Source organism: Canis lupus, chromosome 1 (genome assembly GCF_003254725.2).
Source record: "Canis lupus dingo isolate Sandy chromosome 1, ASM325472v2, whole genome shotgun sequence".
NCBI classification, from domain to species: Eukaryota; Metazoa; Chordata; class Mammalia; order Carnivora; family Canidae; genus Canis; species Canis lupus.
The window spans coordinates 17494148-17513005 of record NC_064243.1 but is presented as its reverse complement, the minus strand read 5'-3'; the positions used below and the strand labels follow the sequence as shown (position 1 = coordinate 17513005).

At 49.3% G+C, this 18858-nt stretch overlaps 1 protein-coding gene across 1 annotated transcript in view; it reads left to right on the top strand.

Annotated features, from left to right (window-relative positions):
- Positions 1–14245, top strand: part of NEDD4L (NEDD4 like E3 ubiquitin protein ligase) — a 338701-nt gene extending 324456 nt beyond the window's left edge. The window contains 6 exon segments of the mRNA XM_049111433.1: positions 729–788; positions 2233–2253; positions 2255–2341; positions 3747–3843; positions 4444–4516; positions 9330–14245. Of these exon segments, the coding sequence (XP_048967390.1) occupies positions 729–788; positions 2233–2253; positions 2255–2341; positions 3747–3843; positions 4444–4516; positions 9330–9432 (441 nt within the window). The 3' untranslated portion in view covers positions 9433–14245.
- Positions 14246–18858: the final 4613 nt, after the last annotated feature.

Sequence of the window (18858 nt, the reverse complement as noted above, 5' to 3'; positions counted from 1 at the left end):
TGAACCAGTGCAGAGTTCTCATTAGGCAACGCTCTCCTCAGCTTGCCCCAGCTCGGTCACCTGCGGTAAAGCTCTAGGCCCAGCAGAACACTCAAAAATAATTCAGGGACTTAAAGCATGAAATGTGAGTTAGACTTGCAAGAGGACAGCAGGTTTTATACTTTGTTTGCATAAGAAACCCTGGAAGCAGGGTCCTGGCACCCCTGCCCCCACCACGGTGATCCCACTTTCAGAACCAGATACCTGCGAGGCCCAGCAGCACAGAGCATCTCACCTGACCTCCCAGGGTTCATGGTTCACTCGGGAGCTAGCACAGGCTCTCAGCACTCCTCTCTCCTCTACTGGGTCACACCGCCCCCTTATGTAGCTCACGTCTGTGCCTTCGGTACCTTATTTTTAAACATGTTCTCTTGCACATCCGTGGCTCACACGTTTTAGGACACACTGACTCATAGCTGTTTCATAAAATGGTTTTGGAATGCGCCTGCCTACAGTCATCCACATTTTCAGAGGGTTTCTGAGATTGCTCAGATACCTGAACCTTCTAGATTCTACTTTTCTAAATTTTTACCTTGTGACTATGCTGTTTTTATTAGAACTACAGTTACAGGATACCATCGCTTTTATATAAATCAGCAAAGAATGTGTTTTGTTCTGGCTATTTTTTCTGTAAAATTTGTCTCTTTCAAGGAAAGAGGGTATTTAAGGGGATTTTTTTTTTCTTTCAGGGATTCACAGAACTGCTTCCTATTGATTTGATTAAAATTTTCGATGAAAATGAGCTGGAGGTTTGTATTTTAAACATTTTCTGTAAAAGTAGATCTCTTTAAATGGTATCTTATTACTCTCTGGTCCTAATGTCCTAGGGAGTAAGCTTGGCTGGATTCTACTCTCTCTTATGGGGTGTGTTCATGGATTTTAGAGTAAGGAATAGTGAGCTTAGCCACCTGTACATTCCTCACCCAGGAGAGGGTCGTTCTGGACACACCAGGCAAATAGAGGCCCACTGAGCTGTGTTGGGTTCATGCCCAGGTGTACCAGGTAAGGAGAATTGCTTCTGATAGGGTCATGGTTGGGACACCAGTTGGGTGGCAGCCTGCTGCCTGCGAGGCTGGACTGGGTGAGGTCCCGCACCTCTGCTCCACACGGTGGTAGCTGAATGCGACCTTTGCCAGGAAGTGAGCACCAGGGGCCATAGAACAGACGCCTCTACGAACCTGACCTGGTTTATACTGAGTAAGGAACAACTTCAGAAGATGACAGGGTCGTAGCAGGAAGCAGTTTGTATTAGATTGTTTCAGCTTCTTCGTGTTGACCGAGATGAAAACTAGCAACTTAAAAAGCACAGGGATCTCTCACCCTTTGTTGTGTTGAGAGAAATAGGAGGAGGAAGGCTGTGTCTGGAGAAACTGTTACCCATTTGTCCGGGCCACGTATCCGATGAAGCATTTCTCATAGTCTAGCCTTCTGTTCATTTTTCTTGAAATAGAAACTTCAAGACAGATGGTGTCAAAATCCTGTAGTGTGAGTTCTTTGTTTGATAAGTGGGGAAACTGAGGCAGGGAGCAGGTAAGGGCCTCCCAGGTTTGGGCATAGTCAGGCCTAGGATCTGTTCTCAGGCTTCTGGTTTAGTTCTAGTTCTCCTTCCATTTTTCTTTGCTGCCTCTGCAGGAATACCATGCTGACTTTTCCCCAGGAATCCTTCCTGGTTTGGGGGTTAGGCGGTAAGAGGAGCCCTGAGACTCCATCACAGACCTGGTGGTCACTGCCTTAGTACAGGTCTGCATCCACACACCTCTGGACAGGAGCTGGCCGAGAGAGGAGCTCTGGCTGCCGTAGTGCACAAATTCTCCTGGGGGCTGGGGGTTAGTTCAGATGTTGAGACCTACAACATCTCAGAAGGGGAAATGGCTGGAGTAATGAGCAGCTGTAAACGCAGCACAAGAGCTCAGATTGGAAGGGTGGGCAGGACACAGGCGTGGAGTGGCATCTCCACCACGAGAGGCTGTGGCCTGAACACGCGTCAGAACTGGGTCCCCCTCCTTACCTGCGCTGCCTCTGTGACCTGAAGTGGCAGGAAAATGTCGTCCCCATCATGTGTTTTTAAGAGCTGCCAGTTTACCTGCTTTGCCTCGTGACACAGTGCTGGTGTTGAGGAAAGGTTCCTCCCTCCATGGCTGATTCTTCTGTGTTCAGACATGCCCTGCTCACACCCGCTCATCTCCCTCCTAGTTGCTGATGTGCGGCCTTGGCTGATGTGGACGTGAACGATTGGAGACAGCATTCTATTTACAAGAATGGCTACTGCCCCAACCACCCTGTCATTCAGTGGTTCTGGAAGGTAAGGCCTCGGCTGTCTGGGTGCTCCTCGGCCTGGGTTGGAAGTGAGGACCCTGTGCTGCCTCCCCGCAGTCCTGCCTCTGAGACCCAGGGCTCTGTGAGCGTCAGGACCCCTGGGGACAGCTGCCCCTCCCTGCCATTTTCCCGTAGCTCTAATGGGCAGCTCCTCCTGCGTAGGGTCCATCCTTAGCAAAGCACTTTCTCCTCCTTGACCACCTGACTAAAGTGGCTCTATTTGAAGAGCCCACCGAGGAGGATCAAGTAGGTAGTTGCATTCAGGAGTTAGAACCGCCCGCCAAAGCGTAACTAAGAATATGGGTGGCTTCTCGGGGTGAAACATGCTTTGGGGCAGACTTCTCCAAGATGCCATTTTGGGTCAGAAAATCATTTTCCGCATTGTATTGGTTCATTCCAACAAACATTTTGTGATCTTTATATCCTTCAGCCAAAGATGCAAATGAAATTTGATTTACTATCTTAGGGCCAGTGTTTGCTTTCTCTTGAGCTTTGGAGAGAAGTAAAATAGGAATGAGTTGAGTCCCAGGGAGAAACTATTAACTGCCTTCCAAAGAACAGTTTAAGGTGGGGGGTGAAAGGCTGATGACTCACAAAACTAAGAACTCCCATAACTTGTTTCAATTTCTGAACATTTACTATTAATACAATTCAAGCAGTAGCAGAAACAAGAGAGAAAATGTTAAAAACAGACTCTTCGGGCAGCCCGGGTGGCTCAGCGGCTTAGCACCGCCTTTGGCCCAGGGTGTGATCCTGGAAAGCCAGGATCGAGTCCTGCATCGGGTTCCCTGCATGGAGCCTGCTTCTCCCTCTGCCTGTGTCTCTGCCTCTCTCTCTCTCTCTCTCTCTCTCTCTCTCTCATGAATAAATAAATAAATAGAATCTTTAAAAAAAAAAAATCTTCAAAGCCCAGTCCACATGTCTGCTCGGTTCTTGTCGTAACTCAGATGTGCAGCATACACGGGGTATTTTCGAGGCCTATCCTGCCTCTGCTTTTCTCTCCTTTTATAAAACGTCATCTTCAGAGAATGTGTCTACAGCCGGAAACGTTGCCTCCTACCCTGGGTTCCCCTGGGGTTGGCGCTTCCCGGGCACTGGATCCTGTGCGCGAACAGGCCCCCGGGAGCGCTGGCACGCCTCGCCCGCAGAAACAGGAGCTCGGTGCCATCAGAGTTTGCTTTGTATCTCGTTTCTTTTGACCCGTTGGCAGAAGAAGAAAGAGCCACGGTGATCTCTCGTTCCCTAAGATTACCCAGGCAGTGTCCTGGTGCCCATTAAAAAAGAGTCGGTCGCAGTCACCTGGCTGGGGCTTATGCTGCGGTTGTTCTGATGAAGTGTTGCGGGGCTGTCGCGTTAGGGCAGCGCAGTGACCCCCCTGCCCCCCTCCCCAGGCTGTGCTGCTCATGGACGCGGAGAAGCGGATCCGGCTACTGCAGTTCGTCACGGGGACGTCCCGGGTACCTATGAACGGATTCGCCGAACTTTATGGTGAGCGGGGTACTGTTAGGTTCCCTGCCCCTCCTGTGACCTTTCCCAACCCCCCCGACCCCCAAGACACGGGTGTCACCTGTAGGCCTCGCACAAGGACTGCAGTTGGGGAGGTGGCCTTGTGCTGCCACCAGGGCGCTTTGTGCTCTTACTTTTGGGGAGAGGAGGGAGGGAGGCTTGTGGTTTTGTGCAGAGAAAAGTGGGTCTTTTCTGTTTTCCTTGTCTTCTATTTTGGTGTGTCTCGGAGGACTCCGTACCCCCCAGGACGCAGACTCCTTGTACGGTGCTCACCAAGATGCTAGGACCAACATCACTCTGTGCCCTGCGTGTTAGTGGTCGCGTCTCATTCCCCCGCACCCCAAAGTAGCGTTGTGTGGGTGCTGCAGGCCTCGGCTGGAAGGCTGCACTTCTGCGTCCCGTTTGCAGCGTCGTGGAGCCCATGCCCTGAGGCTGAGCGGGCCCCTGGCCGCTCCCAAGGGCAGCTCCTCATCCTGTCTGGGAGGCGGCGAGGGTGTCCCCGGCTCCCCCCGGGTGTGCCCGCTCACCTTCTCTCCTTTCCTCGAAGCCCCACTCCAGCTTTGTTCTTTTTTTTTTGTCCAGGTTCCAATGGTCCTCAGCTGTTTACAATAGAGCAATGGGGGAGTCCTGACAAGCTGCCCAGAGCTCACACGTGGTGAGTGACAGGAGCACACCGTCGTCCACAAATAGCGTTTTACTTACTTAGCTGGGGCTGGCGCTGGGCTGGGGGTCACAGAGGGCTGTGTCCATGCCGACAGACTGAGTTGTAGTGCTGGTGAAACCCAAACCAGGTGCTGCATGGACCCGGTGTGTGTGGTCATAAAGGGCTAACCCCCCACCCAAGCTGTTCCTCCTCCAACCCCCCCCCTTCCCTCCTTCATCCAGGAAGCAGGGATCCACTGTGTATTCGCTGTCCTTGGGTACGACTGTTCTCTAACTCTGTAGACAGATTGGGTTTTTACTCCAAACTTTAATTGGTTTTTGTCCCCAGGCATAAAATTCCCTGGGAAACATTGTTATAATAGGCCTGTCCTGGAGGCACCAGGGTGGCTCAGTCAGTTAAGCTTCTGATTCTTGATTTCGGCTTGGGTCACGCTCTCAGGGTCGCAGGATCCAGCCCCGTGTCGGGCTGCGCACTCATTGGGGAGGCTGCTTGTCCCCCTCCCTCTACTCTTCCTCCTCTCTCTCTCTCTCTTTCTCTCTCATATGAGAGCGTAAATAAAATATTAAAACATAAAAGACCTCTCATGGCTACCAGTCACCTCTCAGTCCCTGGAATTGAGCAAAAATATGACTGGCTTGGGGGAGCCTGAGACAGACGCCCCCTCCCTGGGGGACAGGGGGGAGACAGGTGTGCAAGGCCCACACCAAGAGGAATGAAGCTTAGCAGCTCTCAGGGAGCTCCTGCTGCTGCAGGCGCCAGTGGTCCTCCTGTAGGTTTTCCCCCACAGACTTTTATTTCTTGCTCCTGGGAAGCCAGTGGACGTGGGCCCTCTGGCAAACGGTGAGCCGCAGCCCTGCTCTCCTCCCCAGCAGTGAGGCCTCCTGAGAGCCCCCCTGAGCTGCAGGGCGCGGGAAGCACCTCCCCGCCCTCAAAGTGCCAGCTAGGAAGGGACTCTCACGGATGCATATTTGTGGAAAACGGGCTGCGGGAGGTTCTCTGGTTCCTTCCTCTTGCCTTGCTGGACAGAGCGTAGCCCATGTTTACTGTTCCGGGGACTCTCTCTGCAGTGACTCTGGGCCTTGCCCATCTGGCCCTGGAAAGCAAGCGATTCCAGCTAAAACTGGCAGATCTCCAAAGCGGTGGTTGCCGTCGTTCTCTGCCTTTATTCTAGAGGGAGGACGTGTTGGTAGCTTGGAGCTTTTACCCCAGACGGTGTCCGAGTCAGCGGTGCCTTCGTGCAGAAGGCGGTCAGCACAGAGCCAGGCCCCGGGGCTGCTGGGATTGACACACAAGCTCCGGGCCTCGCGGTCTGCTGACCATGAGGAGGAGCTGCCTTGCCGGGCACTGTGGCGTCTCCAGGCGACGTTACGGGGTGCTGGCATCACCCTCGGCAGCGAGGAAGCTGGCCCTGCGGTCACGCCGCTCACAGGTGCCCGAGGCCCAGGATTTGAACTCTGCTCTGCCAGAGTCAGAGCCTCTGCGCTAACCACTGCGCTAGATCTGCGGCCCCTGTTCAGTCGAGTGTCCATCCTGTGTCCTCCCGTGCCCCCGGGGGCAGGTGTCTTCCTGTCGAACTTTTCTTCTGTTTCCAAGTCCACATGGCTTGGATCACAACCAAAACATGGTGTGCTGCCCAGATCAGACCTCTGAATTCCGTGGTTCCCAACGTCAGCTGCGCATTGGAACCACCTAGAAAGTTTTGTGGGTTTTTTTGTTTTTTTTTTGTTTTTTTTAATCAATACTGATGCCAGGGTCCTGCCCCCAGAGATTTGGACTTAGTTGGTTTGGTGGGTAGCTTGAGCTGTAGGATTTTCAGAACTCCCCAGGTGGTTCTGGCCAAGCTAGAGCTTAAAATCCCTGCGCCTTCCCTAGGACGAAGCTCTGCCCCTGGCAGGGAGGCAGCCCAGGGGGCTCTTACCGGAGCCTCTTTGCTTCTCTGTGGGTCACAGAAATAAAGGGCCCACGAGTTTTCCTGCTGATGCTCTCTGTAGCCGGTGAAGGGGGCGCTGGGTGCAGGTGCAGAGCCTGATAGACATTGTCACAGAGATCGGTGAGGAAAGTGGGGAGTGAGCTTGCTGGCTGCACCAGCACCCGAGAGACTCTCTGTGTCCCAGGCACAGCTGTGCTGCGTCGGGGAGGAGGCCAGTATGGCCAGGCCGTTGGCCCCTGCAGCCTGGAGCTGATGTGCAGAGGCCTCTGTGAGTCCCAGCCTTGAGCCAGCCCCAACCGCGTTTGGAGTCTTTTATTTATTTTAACTATTTCTTCAACATTCCACATTTGAAGATGCAGATACCTCTTTCTTCCCTGAGTGTAAATGTTCTAGTATAAACCTTTTTGTTAATTGTAAAAAAAAAAAAAAGGGGGGGAGGGTGGGGGGCTGTGTTCCCTGCTGCATGCCTCTCCTTCCGGCCCCAGACCAGACTGCTCTGGAGGAGCGAGCTCTGCTGGCTGCTCACAGCAGTGGTGCTGCCATCAAATTTAGCTGTAGACGTGTCTGATTTCTTCCATGTTTTATGAAAAAGCAAAATCGACAGTTAAGCTTCAGAATAAACACCTGGTTTACCAGCAGAGCAAGAGCTACTGTACTCGTCAGAAACCTCACAGGTGTCTGATCCGTTTAAAGGGCTTCACCTCCTTGGTCTATCAGAGATCACTCCTTGGATGTTTAAAATTACACTTTACAAAGGATCCCAGACCCGCCTGCTCTCTGGAGTAGATTTAAAACGACCTCCCGCGGCCCACACGTCCTCTGTGTGTGGAAGTGAAGCTCACCGAGAACGCCGAGGCCACTCAGCAGGCCAAACCCTGGCCCCTGGCTGCTTCACGCTTACCCAGCATACGCTGTGCTCTGGGCACTGTCCTCAGCACTTGATGTGCGTTAACTCGTACGATCGTCATGATGATTCTAAGCAGAGGATCATACACCAGGGGAAATGGTCACGGATCCTCGAGAATATATCACCCAGGCCCCCCTAGGGACACCCGGGCCTGGACTGTGAAGGACCTTCTGTGACCGCGCAGTCTGCAAAAGTGGGGTTTTGTCCTTAGAACTGGTAAGGTCACGTTTGAGAGCATTACCAAACTGAAAACCCTTTCAGACGGTCTTCAGGATTCTCATGTTTCCGAGGACTCCAGTTTGAGAAGCACTGCCTTCTCCTCTGCTGTGACTTTTAGCAGTTAGTGACTTAGAAGCCTCAGAGCTCGGCGTGTCCTGTTAGAAACCTGCTAGGGATTTCTAAAGGGCCCACCGGGGGCGTGCGTGGTTTTCTTAAAGCTGCTGAGAGCAGTGAGGCCTTGAATTGTGAGGACTTGTTCTGTTGTTCTGTTCATATTCGGAATCACAGGTCAGTGCTGGGAGGGAGTTTTCAATCCTGAGGCACCACAAGCAGGGATTAGGGGCAGCCCGGGGCTGAGTTCTGCTTCTGCTGTTTACTGTGTGACCTTGGGCGAGTTACCTAACCTCTCTGTGCCTCCATTCCTCTTTCCTAAAGTAGGGGTGATTGCTAGCACTCACAAAGCTAATAGACGGAGAGTACTTAGCAGTGCTGGCCGGCACGCTCCATGGACGTCAGCTCTTAATCATCATTAGCTGCGGCAGGTGCCTACAGTCATTTTCTTGACGGGTGCACATCAGCAGTGCACACCCAGGGGTATGGGTTCTAGCTCCTTGGGCTCCGAGCAGGCAGTTGGTGAACGGCGAGTGAGCAATAACATTGCTCACTGTCAGGACGCCCGGGTGGCTCAGCGGTTGAGCGTTTGCCTTCAGCTCAGATCCTGATCCCAGGGTCCTGGGATCGAGTCCCACATCGGGCTCCCTGCACGGAGCCTGCTTCTCCCTCTGCCTGTGTTTCTGCCCCTCTCTCTGTGTCTCTGATGAATAAACAAAATCGAGGAAAAAAAAATTGCTCAGTCTTCAGGCACTTGCTTCATGGATGGAACACCTTATGTTGTGTTCTGATTTGACTTTCCCAACATCCTGAGAGCAGTCTGCCCACATCACAGAAAAGCAGATCGATTCAGAGAGTGAGGTGATTTGCCCAAGGTCACACAGCTGGCAAGTAGCAGAGCCAGCGTGTGACCCGGCTGCATAGACAAGTGTGCTTCATTGATCTGAAGGCCTCCCTGTCACCACGGTGATTGATCACACCCCCACTGAAGCCTTCAGATACTTGGGTTTTGTTTTTTTTTTTATATATAAATGGAGCTCTCCACTCCACATGTCCATGACTCGGTTTGACTTTGCTTCAAGAAGGCAGCTTAGTGTTGGGATTCTGGAGACACAGAGGGCCTGGTTTCCTGGGGTTGAGGGCTCTCGATGCTCCAGGCCCCGAATCTGGAGAAACCATTACCTGTCTCAGAGGCCTGTGGTGGAAACGGCATGAGTTACTATCCAGAAAAGCACTTGGCTTGGGTTCTAGTGTAGAGTAAGTGAGAGCATTGGAAAGAGAATCAACCTTGGTCCATCCCTAACATGTAAGTGCTTGATATTGGAGAGTCTGGAACTCGGCACGTGTGTCAGGGACCTCGCCTTTTGGGGGCCTCCCTCCCCAGCTGGGCTTTGGCCTCACATCTAGTTGTGGTAGAGCGGTTTTGTGGCCCATCAGAAAATTCTTTCCTCTCCTCCATAGGTTATCTAACCTCTTCGACGTGGATGGTTCACTGGCATTTATTTTTGCTGACTCAGAATTGTTGGGGAAGACTCTTCTATCCTCGTGTTCGAATACCAGACTCCCCCTTAGCCACACCCAGGAACCGTGGGGGAACAAGGCTGACCTTTAACCTATGCTTTCTGTTACTCCTGCAGCTTTAATCGCCTTGACTTACCTCCATATGAAACCTTTGAAGATTTACGAGAGAAACTCCTCATGGCTGTGGAAAACGCTCAAGGATTTGAGGGGGTGGATTAAGCACCCCCGGCCTCGGCCTCGGGGTGGTTGTTCGTCCAGCAAGTCCTGCTTGCACTTTTGCATTTGCCTAACAACAGACTTTGCAGAGACCAGGCGGAGGAGCAGCCCCGGCGTGGCTCCTGGAGCCGAGCCTTCGCCCGTGACTTGCCCAGGTTCAGACCCGGGAGCCCAGTCCCAGGTCACGTTCCTGCATTTTCCACCACGAATTATCAACTGGTTGATGTGTACACGAATTACATTTCAGGAGGACTTATTCTATTTATGTTGTGCCTCTGTAGGCAAAGCCCTTAATAAATATTTTACATACTTTATAATGACAATGAATGGAATTAATCACTCTACAGGTATAGTATTACAACTCATGTTTACTTTTTAAAAATGATTTAGACCGATTTTCAGATTTTATTTCATTATAATTAAAGATGTCTCGTGTACTTGGAAAAGTGAGCATATTTTTTTTTGTATTTGAATTTCATACCAGGTTTCATGTCAGTGACATTTTTATTTTTGAAGTACTTTGACTCCCCGCTCCCCTGCCCTACTCCCTACTTGATTAGCATTGGAAGACTGATTTTTGTCCAAAAACCTTCTACAGATAAGGACTTTGAAAGCATTTAAAATATAACCATTAGGCATAACGATCATTTTCTCCATACTCAGAATACAAACTGGATATTACATTGTTTTGTACAAATTTAGCATACTAGCTGCAGGCCGAGAGAATTGTAACTATAGCATGACAAATTCGGCGCTGACCTGAAGGAATCACACCATTACTCCTTAGAAGTAACTCCGTGTGCCAGAGCACATCTGAGACAGGATTGGACTCTCAGAAGAGACATGACTTCCCCCTCCTTGATGCTGTACAGTCCTTCTTTTATCACTTTTTTCTTCTTTGCTGTTTGTGGTAGAGACATTTGAATGAACCTTGGCACCGCTTGATTTGAAACTGTGGAAACCTGAGATCTGTTTGATGTCTTATCTGTACGCGTTCGCTAATGGTAGCCGAATAACCAATTTTTGTTCTAACTGCACCAATTCTGAAGGCACTTTATGTACTCCATGGAGGTCATACCTGGTTTTGTTTATGTTTTGTTTTTTTTTTTTATCCGAGACATTAAATGTGATGATATTTTTTCTCCCCGCACACATCTTTCCCGTGCAATATCTATCAATTGTGAATCTGGCTGCTGGTGTAGAAAACCTGTCTGTAAAGCTGAGCCTACAGACCTAGTCCTCGCCAATTGTTCTGTGATTTCTACGCAACTACCGAGATTAATGCACACTTAATTGAACCGGGTTTCGTGACCTAGGACATGTTGCATGCTTCAACACTGTGTACTGCTTGAGTGGTGTCTGTTCTGTGCTGCATTAAAAGCGAGCGGGAACTCTTGATTTGACACCCCCGACCCCGACCCCCCCAAGGTCGGTCAGGCTATGAAGCTGGTGGGGACCGGGATGGAGTTGGATTCTTTACCACTTTGTTGAGTGTTCGTTGCAGGATTCCGTGGTGTGTTGTTGAGAGAAGGCCTGAGGGCCAGCGTGGGCACTCAGCAACCCTGCTGTCCTCTTAACCTGGCTTGTCCTAAACCCTGTCGTGACAGTCAGGAGCTCTAGAGATCTGATCTCTTGCCAGTCCTAGATAAGACAGAAAATCGTGGTTTCAGGGCCCCTCCCCATTTGTTACGTAAGAAGGACCTTTTGATGTAAGAAATTCATTTGTTCCCCAGCTCTGGGAGGCTTGTGAGAAACCACGAATGTTTGTGGTTGTAAGCGAGCTGCCTTAGCAGGTGCAGAGGTCGGAGCCGTCCGAAAGAAGGTGGGTTTCTACGGAGCTGAAGATTGGCTCCCTTTTCCCATTGATTTAAAAATCTCCAGTAGTGACGGAGAACTTAGATGTTGAGTAATTAGAAAAAAACAACATTGCTCATTACTTTTATCTATTTGTGGGATGTGTTTTCCCTTCAGTCACTATAACGTCTCAAGGCAGAAACCCCCTCCACGAAGCCTCTCCTGGGCTGGGGGCTTTCTGTCTAGGACTGAGGCCGAAGGCCGTGCTGGGATGGATTCTGAGAGCGATCCACGTCGCCATGGGGGAGGAAGCCCACGATTCTAGTTGAAGAACTGGGATTCTATCGTTCTGCAAACTGTATATTCAAAAAATCAGAATATTCGGTATAAATGCAAATTTAGGGAAGAGTTAAAAATACAAAAGAAAAATCCGTCCTAAGATCATTTCCGTGCCAGGAGCAGATAGGGATTGTCGAATACTTGAAAGACCGTAATTGTGACTGACCATTCATCTCCTGCTAACTGCTGGGTTCGGGGTTTGTTTTTGTTTTGTTCGGCTTTTAATCCACATAAGATTCCCTCATCTCAACAATTCTCAGTATTTCACTCTTCGTCTAAAATAGTCCTAGATCTTGTTTTCTCTGAATGCTGACAACCACTCTCCGACATCTTCACGACAGAGTCATGGGTGGTGGCTAAGAAAACAAACAGACTGCCGGTCCTTCCCATCAGCAGGCCCTGGGCAGCGTTGCCTCTTCTCGTAGTTACCTTCACTGGCGCTTCTCCCACGTCCAGGGGCTCTGCACCCTCTGATCTGACTATTTTAGTTCCCCGAAGAAGGTACAGGTTATTATGGGTCATTTGGCCACGAGGTTAAGAAGCTAGTCCCAGAGTTAACAACGGCATGTGAATGTGAGTTAGCACACCTGCCTGTTGGTCCTGGGTATTTCCGTCCCTGTCCCTTGGAAAGTCCAGATTAGCTTCCGAGTGCACTGCTTTCCTGGCAGCTGCCTCTGGAACAAGAAGCCATGGGGCATTTGTCTGTTTTAAAGCCCTATTCAGCTCTGAGACATTTTCTGTTACTTACTTCTCTACAGCCAGTCCTGTACCACGTCGCAAGAATGTAAGATGCTTCTTTGATTTTCGTTTACAAGGCCCTTTGGTCGAACATCAGATTTTCCCTGTGGTCAGATGACAAATGCTATAAAGCGACTGACGTGGGTTATTCCTCCCACATAAGGATGCAGTGACGGATTCTGAGAAATGGTTTGCAAAATATTTGAACCACATTCTACATCTCCCATCACGAGATAGACAACATGTGCCGTGGCTGTTTGATCTTGCCAGATCCGGACTGGCTCCCCTGAAAGCCAAGTCCATATGCAGCAAATTACGAATTGTTCCAACAGTTAACGAATTGCTTAACACCTGACTCTGGCATCTTCCTAGGTCTTGTATCTCACCTCTGAACTTTTAAAATCTACAGGAAGCGTGAGTTGATTCCCAAGCCCCTCCCCGCTGTGCTAGCCAACCTCTTCCTTTTTCCTCCTCACCCCCTGGTATTGACCCACTGGGAGAGGAGGGCACCACTGTCTGGTTATCATTTCCTGCCTCGTCAGTAGGGGGCGGTGCCGCGCAGGGTGACTGCCTGGCCCGCTCCCTTGCTGACCCCCAGGAAATCGAGCACTACCTCTTGTCTCATTATTCAGGCTTTGGGGTACATCCTGAGAAGTCACGTCAAAACTGCCAATTTCAGGTCTGAGATGCGTTTTTAAAAATCCTTACGAACTCCACTTTGTATTTTAGATTTTAAAACTGGGAAGACAATGTGATACACTTTGGACCATTTTTTAGTTTATCTAAGCCTTAACGAACAGTGTATAAACACTTGCATATGCGCGCGCGCACACACACACACACACACACACACACCCCAAGAGTGTTTTCCGTGTCAGAAGCAATGCTGTAGCTTTAGGACGTGAGCTTGTGTAATGTTTTATTTCAGAAAAGGATAGCTTTCTATCGGTATGAAATTTTCCAAGAAAACTTCTCATTAGACATCTATCCTTTGTGAAAGATGCTGTGCGCAGAGCAATGCATGTTTAAAATGCATGTCTTCTTGTTCGCTGGGTTTATGTTTCTAGGGAGTATCAGTAGGAATCTAACAGCATTGGCTATAGACCTCTGTGTACTGCATCTCAACCTTGCGTCAGAGCATCGAAAGCCTTTCTGATGACCATGACCCTGTGTCTACAGACATCTGTGTTCCTGTGATCCAGTTTGCCCTTTCACTCACTGATTTCACCTAGATTGTCACGGTTTCCTTCATGTTAACTTTGCAGAACTATGATTTTCCTTTACTCCTACTTATGTGAGATGTATATACATGTATACGTACGTATGCTGTCCAAATATATCCGTATATATTTGTATGGCATTTGTACACCTTTCTCGAGAAATCTGGTTTCGAATGAGAGTGAGAGCTTAGTCCTTCTACAGTTTTCTCCAAGCTGTGTCCTGAGATTTCTGACCCTCAGAGCCCGAGAGGACCCCAGGAAAATGATGCTAATGTGCTGTCATTCCATAATTCAGGATCTTTTACCAAATGAAACATGAAAAAAACAGTGACTTTTAAGGTGAAAAGAGTTTCAAGCATTCCAAATGAATTCTCAATGTTTCATAACTTTTTATTATAAACCCCACCTCCTCATAATACAAAGCCAAGTACTATTTGATACAGTGATTACAAACCAAACTACTTTGAAATTTTTTAAAGACAACTTCTGGGTAACGCTCCTTTTCACAATCAGAATGGCTTTAAAATACGGTTGAATTTGATACACACAGGAAAAGTTTTGTTTAAGAACAAATCCTTTTTGCTTTTCATTTTTCTTGAGAGATCTTAAAGAGAAATTGTTAGATTGTTTTCCTGACAGCAAAAGAGTAATGTGACAAAATGAAGTCGTTGTAAAGAAGTGATACAACTTGTCAAATATTTAATAAAGAATTATGGAAGCTGGAACGTTCTCTACATCGAGTATTATGGGTTGTCTGATTTCAAACTTCTCTCGATGCATTGTCTGAATTGTTTCAGGGGTTACATGCCTGCAGATGTATAGCCCTCATTTCCTTAATATCCCTCAGAGCCCCACACCTTTCAAACGTCGTTGAAGCCTCCCCAAAACAAGGCTCACGCTCACTGGGATGCACGTCTGTTCTTAGCTGTCATCTCGTTACTAAACTTGGGAATTAATGACTTTATATAATACTTGCATAATTTGTGGGAGTCCATCCCTAGAAAGGCTTACTTTACCTTGTTTTGTTTTGGTCTTTTTTTTTTTTCCAACCTCTGGTTTTTAACCACCCATCGATTTAATGCGAGTCAAAGAGTCAGTCATGAAGCCCAAAGAGGTTCTCAGAAGAATGATGCTATCAAAGTCCAGCTTTCCTGTCGATTCCCTGTTACAGCAATAGCCTCCTCTTGGTGGCCATAACCTGTCCCCTCAGGGACTGCCAGGAGGGACCATCCCAGCAGGGCATAATTTAGTCCTTTTTGGGTTAGGAGTAGGTGGCATCTTGCTGGGAAGGTGTGCGCAGCATCTGCTGTGCTGGTGGGTAGAGGGCCTCCAAACTTGTATACGTTCTTTCTGAGGGAAAAAGACAAGTGATGGAATAAATAGAAGAATTAATTATAGTAGATTGCAGGACCCTGTCATGACCTGGGGGACGCCCACTGGTGGGGACTGAGTGAGAGGGAAGGTTCCCTCTGTGGGGCTGACCTCAGGCAAAAGACGAATTCTGCCCCCAGTTGGCTTGTCCCCTCCTGCCCAGGGCCTCCGCAGAGCTCCACGGGAGATCGTGTCCACCTAGCGGGCTCTTCTCTATCTTCCAGTTTGAGTTGGCTCTTGTAGCCTCACGCCATTCCCAGCCAGGTGCCCAGCAAATTGGCCCTTTCAAACACACCATTTTCACGTGTAGATGGGGCACCCATCACCTGCAGTTCTGTGGCCTGGGTGCGTACAGGGTACACAGGCTACAGAGTGGCAAAGAGGAGGGTTTGGGGCCAGAGTGGTGGGAAGGGAGGGCACTGGTTTTCCTTGAAAGCCTTCTTGCCTCACCACATCCCAATGCTTGGGAAAAGCCTTTTTTTGACTCCCCAAGCCTACAGCTAACTTGCAGACCAGTTCTCTTGGAAGGGGTGTAGGGTACTGCATGCAGCAAGCGCACCACCAGGACGAACCCACGAAGCACTGAAGAGGAGTGATGTGTGAGATGCACATTAAAGGGAAATTCTACTTTGGGGCGATTTCTAAGCGATGCAATGCCATGGGCATTGTACAGTGCAGGGAGTTTCCGGAATTAGAAAGTTAACCATTTGCAATCCTGCTTGGCCTTGTCCACCAAGACTGGATAATGACAGGAGCTAAAGGGAGAAGCTATAAATCATCTAGACATAGACTTTTTTAAAAAGTTTTATTTGTTTATTAGAGATAGGCAGAGACATAGGCAGAAGGAGAAGCAGGCTCCCTCTGGGGACCCCAATGCGGGACTGGGTCCCAGGACCCCGGGGTCATGACCTGAACCAAAGGCAGGTGCTCACCCACTGAGCCACCAAGGTGCCCGTTGATGTAGCTGCTCTTGATAAGGAAAGAGAAGCTAAAGAACGGCCGAAAATCTCTCACCTCTCAGTAGAGCCCAATAATGCCATTTTTCCTTAGTACTAAAGGCTTTGAGTCCCAAAGCACACCTTTTTTTTTTCCCCTCCAACATTTTGTTATGAGAACAAACATTCAGAAACGTTAAAAGAATTGTGTGCTGAGCCTCAGTCCACCCACCCCCTAGCTCGGGCGTTCCACTTACCCAGCTTGCCCTATCGATTCCTCTGTCTACCGATCCTTTAATCCCTTGTAAGCTATTGGAGCATTGCAAAGTGAACTGCAGGCCTCCTGTTCCTCCCCCAGAGACTTCAGCATGCCTATCATTACCTAGATTTTACCATTTAGATTTTTTTCTTTCGAGGTGTTAAATAAAAATTCAACTGGGTAAATCTGGAGATGGAATTGACTTTACCAAATGATTCATGAGTCAGACAGCAACCATCTCGCAAAGAGAAAGTCGCTCCACGGAGCAGTACAAAATGGAAGGTTCTTCAAGGCAGAAAGCGGGTGGGGAGATGGACATTATTAGCAAAGATGCATTGTGTCAGGCAAGTCACCCTCCTAAAGGGAACAGAAGGGGTCTGTCCGAGAATTACCTCCTAGAGCTGACCAGGAAGTTCCAGGTTAGCTGGTTAAAGGTCACATTCCTGGGATGGGGGGAGGAGAGAGGCTGCAGTTGGGTATTGAGTCTTGGTTTGCTTAGCACGAGTGACTCCATCTTGGACCTTCTGTCTCCTTTTTAACAGAAGTAAAATTCACATGCAAAAAAGAAAACCTTAATACTTTCACTGAGTTTCAACAAATGTGTGCACCTCTGTAACCCAAATTCCCATTGCCCCAGAAAGTTCTTTTGTGCCTCCATCTAGCCAATCTCTACTCGGGTGCCCTTCCCCTGCCCCTCAACAACTGCTGTTCTGAATGTTTTTGCACCGTACATTAGTTTTGCCTGTTCTCAGATTTCACAGAAATGGAACTGCGAGATTTGTTACAGTAACTTTTTAAGTTCTAGCTGGTGTCCATATCGCCCTGGAGCCATAAAACCCATTTAGCCAATGGGTGGGAAGCCACAGGTCCTCACCAATGAAAAAGGTGATAGTTTCTTTTTTTATTATTTTATTTATTTATTCATGAAAGACAGAGAGAGAGGCAGAGACAGAAGCAGAGGGAGAAGCACTCTCCATGCAGGGAGCCTGATGCGGGACTCGATCCCGGGTCTCCAGGATCACGCCCTGGGCTGAAGGCAGGTGCTAAACCGCTGAGCCACCCAGGGATCCAAAGGTGATAGTTTCATACCCAAATAGCTTCCCCTCTTTCATATGTAACATGAAAACCTTCACTTTCCAAATGCACACAATCACCTTGTAGGATGTTCAGGCCTGTTGTTTACCTACAGGGATCATCTAGAACTTTTGGGTTGAAATCCAGGCACGTTTTGCTGTCATCAGTCACCAGTGCCTCAAGATGGAGAGGGTGGTCTGGATTGCTCCCCAGCTCCCTGGCCCCATTCTTCACAAATGCATCCTGAGGAGGGGAGAAGGCAAGAGCGTATCAGTCAGGGCAAATTAATGCTGTACCAAGGAAGCCCAAGCGGTGGCTTGATAGGATAAAGGTTTATTCCTCACGGGCCTGCATAGGTTAGAGGAGTCACTCCGCTCCAGGAGTCCCTCAGGAACCCAGGCACCCCCACTTCATGGGCCCACCATCCCAGGGCCAGGTGGGCCTCAGCAGCCCCCAGGCAGAGGCTGGAGGGGGCCTGTGGAGACCTGCAGGATGGCCAGTTCTGGAGGGGGACTCTCCCCACTGCCCACCTCCCTTTGGCCGCACGTCACTCGTATGGCCTTACCTGACTACAAAGGAGGCTGGGAAACATCTGGTGGTGCCAGACGCAAGAAGAAGGAGTCTGGGGACAAGCAGTCTTGCTCTGCCCTAGCATATCACTCAGTAATGCTCAGATGCAGTGATTGAGAAGACCAAATGCATGACCCCTTCCAGAAGTATTTTCATTTTAACCAATGAAAATGGTTAAAATTTGAGCCAAGGGTGACACTTGGCTCAAACCCAAAGAAATAAAGACTGAAATGAAGCGCTTGGGCCTCAGCAAACCGAGTGGAGGAGGGTTTTTGGTGACAGGGTCCCTGCTTCAGGACATAGAGTTCATGGTATAGAAGGGACACTCCCCTGAAAAGCCAGCCTATTCTCAGAAACAGCCCCAACACCAGGCCCTCAAAGGAAGCCACGCTGCCTCTCTGCCTGCCGCAGCACAGAGCTCTCTCCACCCTCAAAAGCAAGTGCATATTTTCCAGATCCTTTCCAGGGCAACACAAACATCCCTTTGTCCCACAGAGTCGAAAGGCCATAAAGGACCAGAGACTGAGGGGCTGCTTTCTCTGCCCCCGAGAAGGATCTGAGGGAACCCCAGGATGTTGTTGAACTTTTTAAAGAGTTTCTGTTTGATGAAGGATTTTAGAGATTAATTTACAGTGAATATTACTTGTGGCAGAAAGTTTGGGTTTGGGATGGTCTTTTGCGTGCCAGCTATTTAGCTCTCTTCCAAACTCTAAGGGCCCCTCTGGGGTCTTCCCACTCTCTCCTCCCCCACCCTCCGCCTCCCCCTCCACAACCTTGGTCCCCACCCTCTCTTGCCTTCTTTGCTGTCTATATTGACTTAGAAGATCCTTGCTTGTTCATCAGTTGAGATTATCAGGGGGGCATGCCCTCCCCGACGTAATGAGTGTTTAAACAAAAGTCAGGCCTTTGAACCCTGAACTCCAGTTAAAAAATAACAGGCTGGCGACTGAATCAATGAGAGACAAATATTAGCTGTGGGACCTGGAGCGCCATGGCATTGGGAAATACCCATCGCTGGTGACATGGAAAGAACCGTGGTCAGACCCACCGTGAGGGTCTGGGAAACCCAAGGGCCCCAGGGACCTCAGGCCAGTCATTTTCTTGCTCTACGAGTTAAACACTGAAGCCA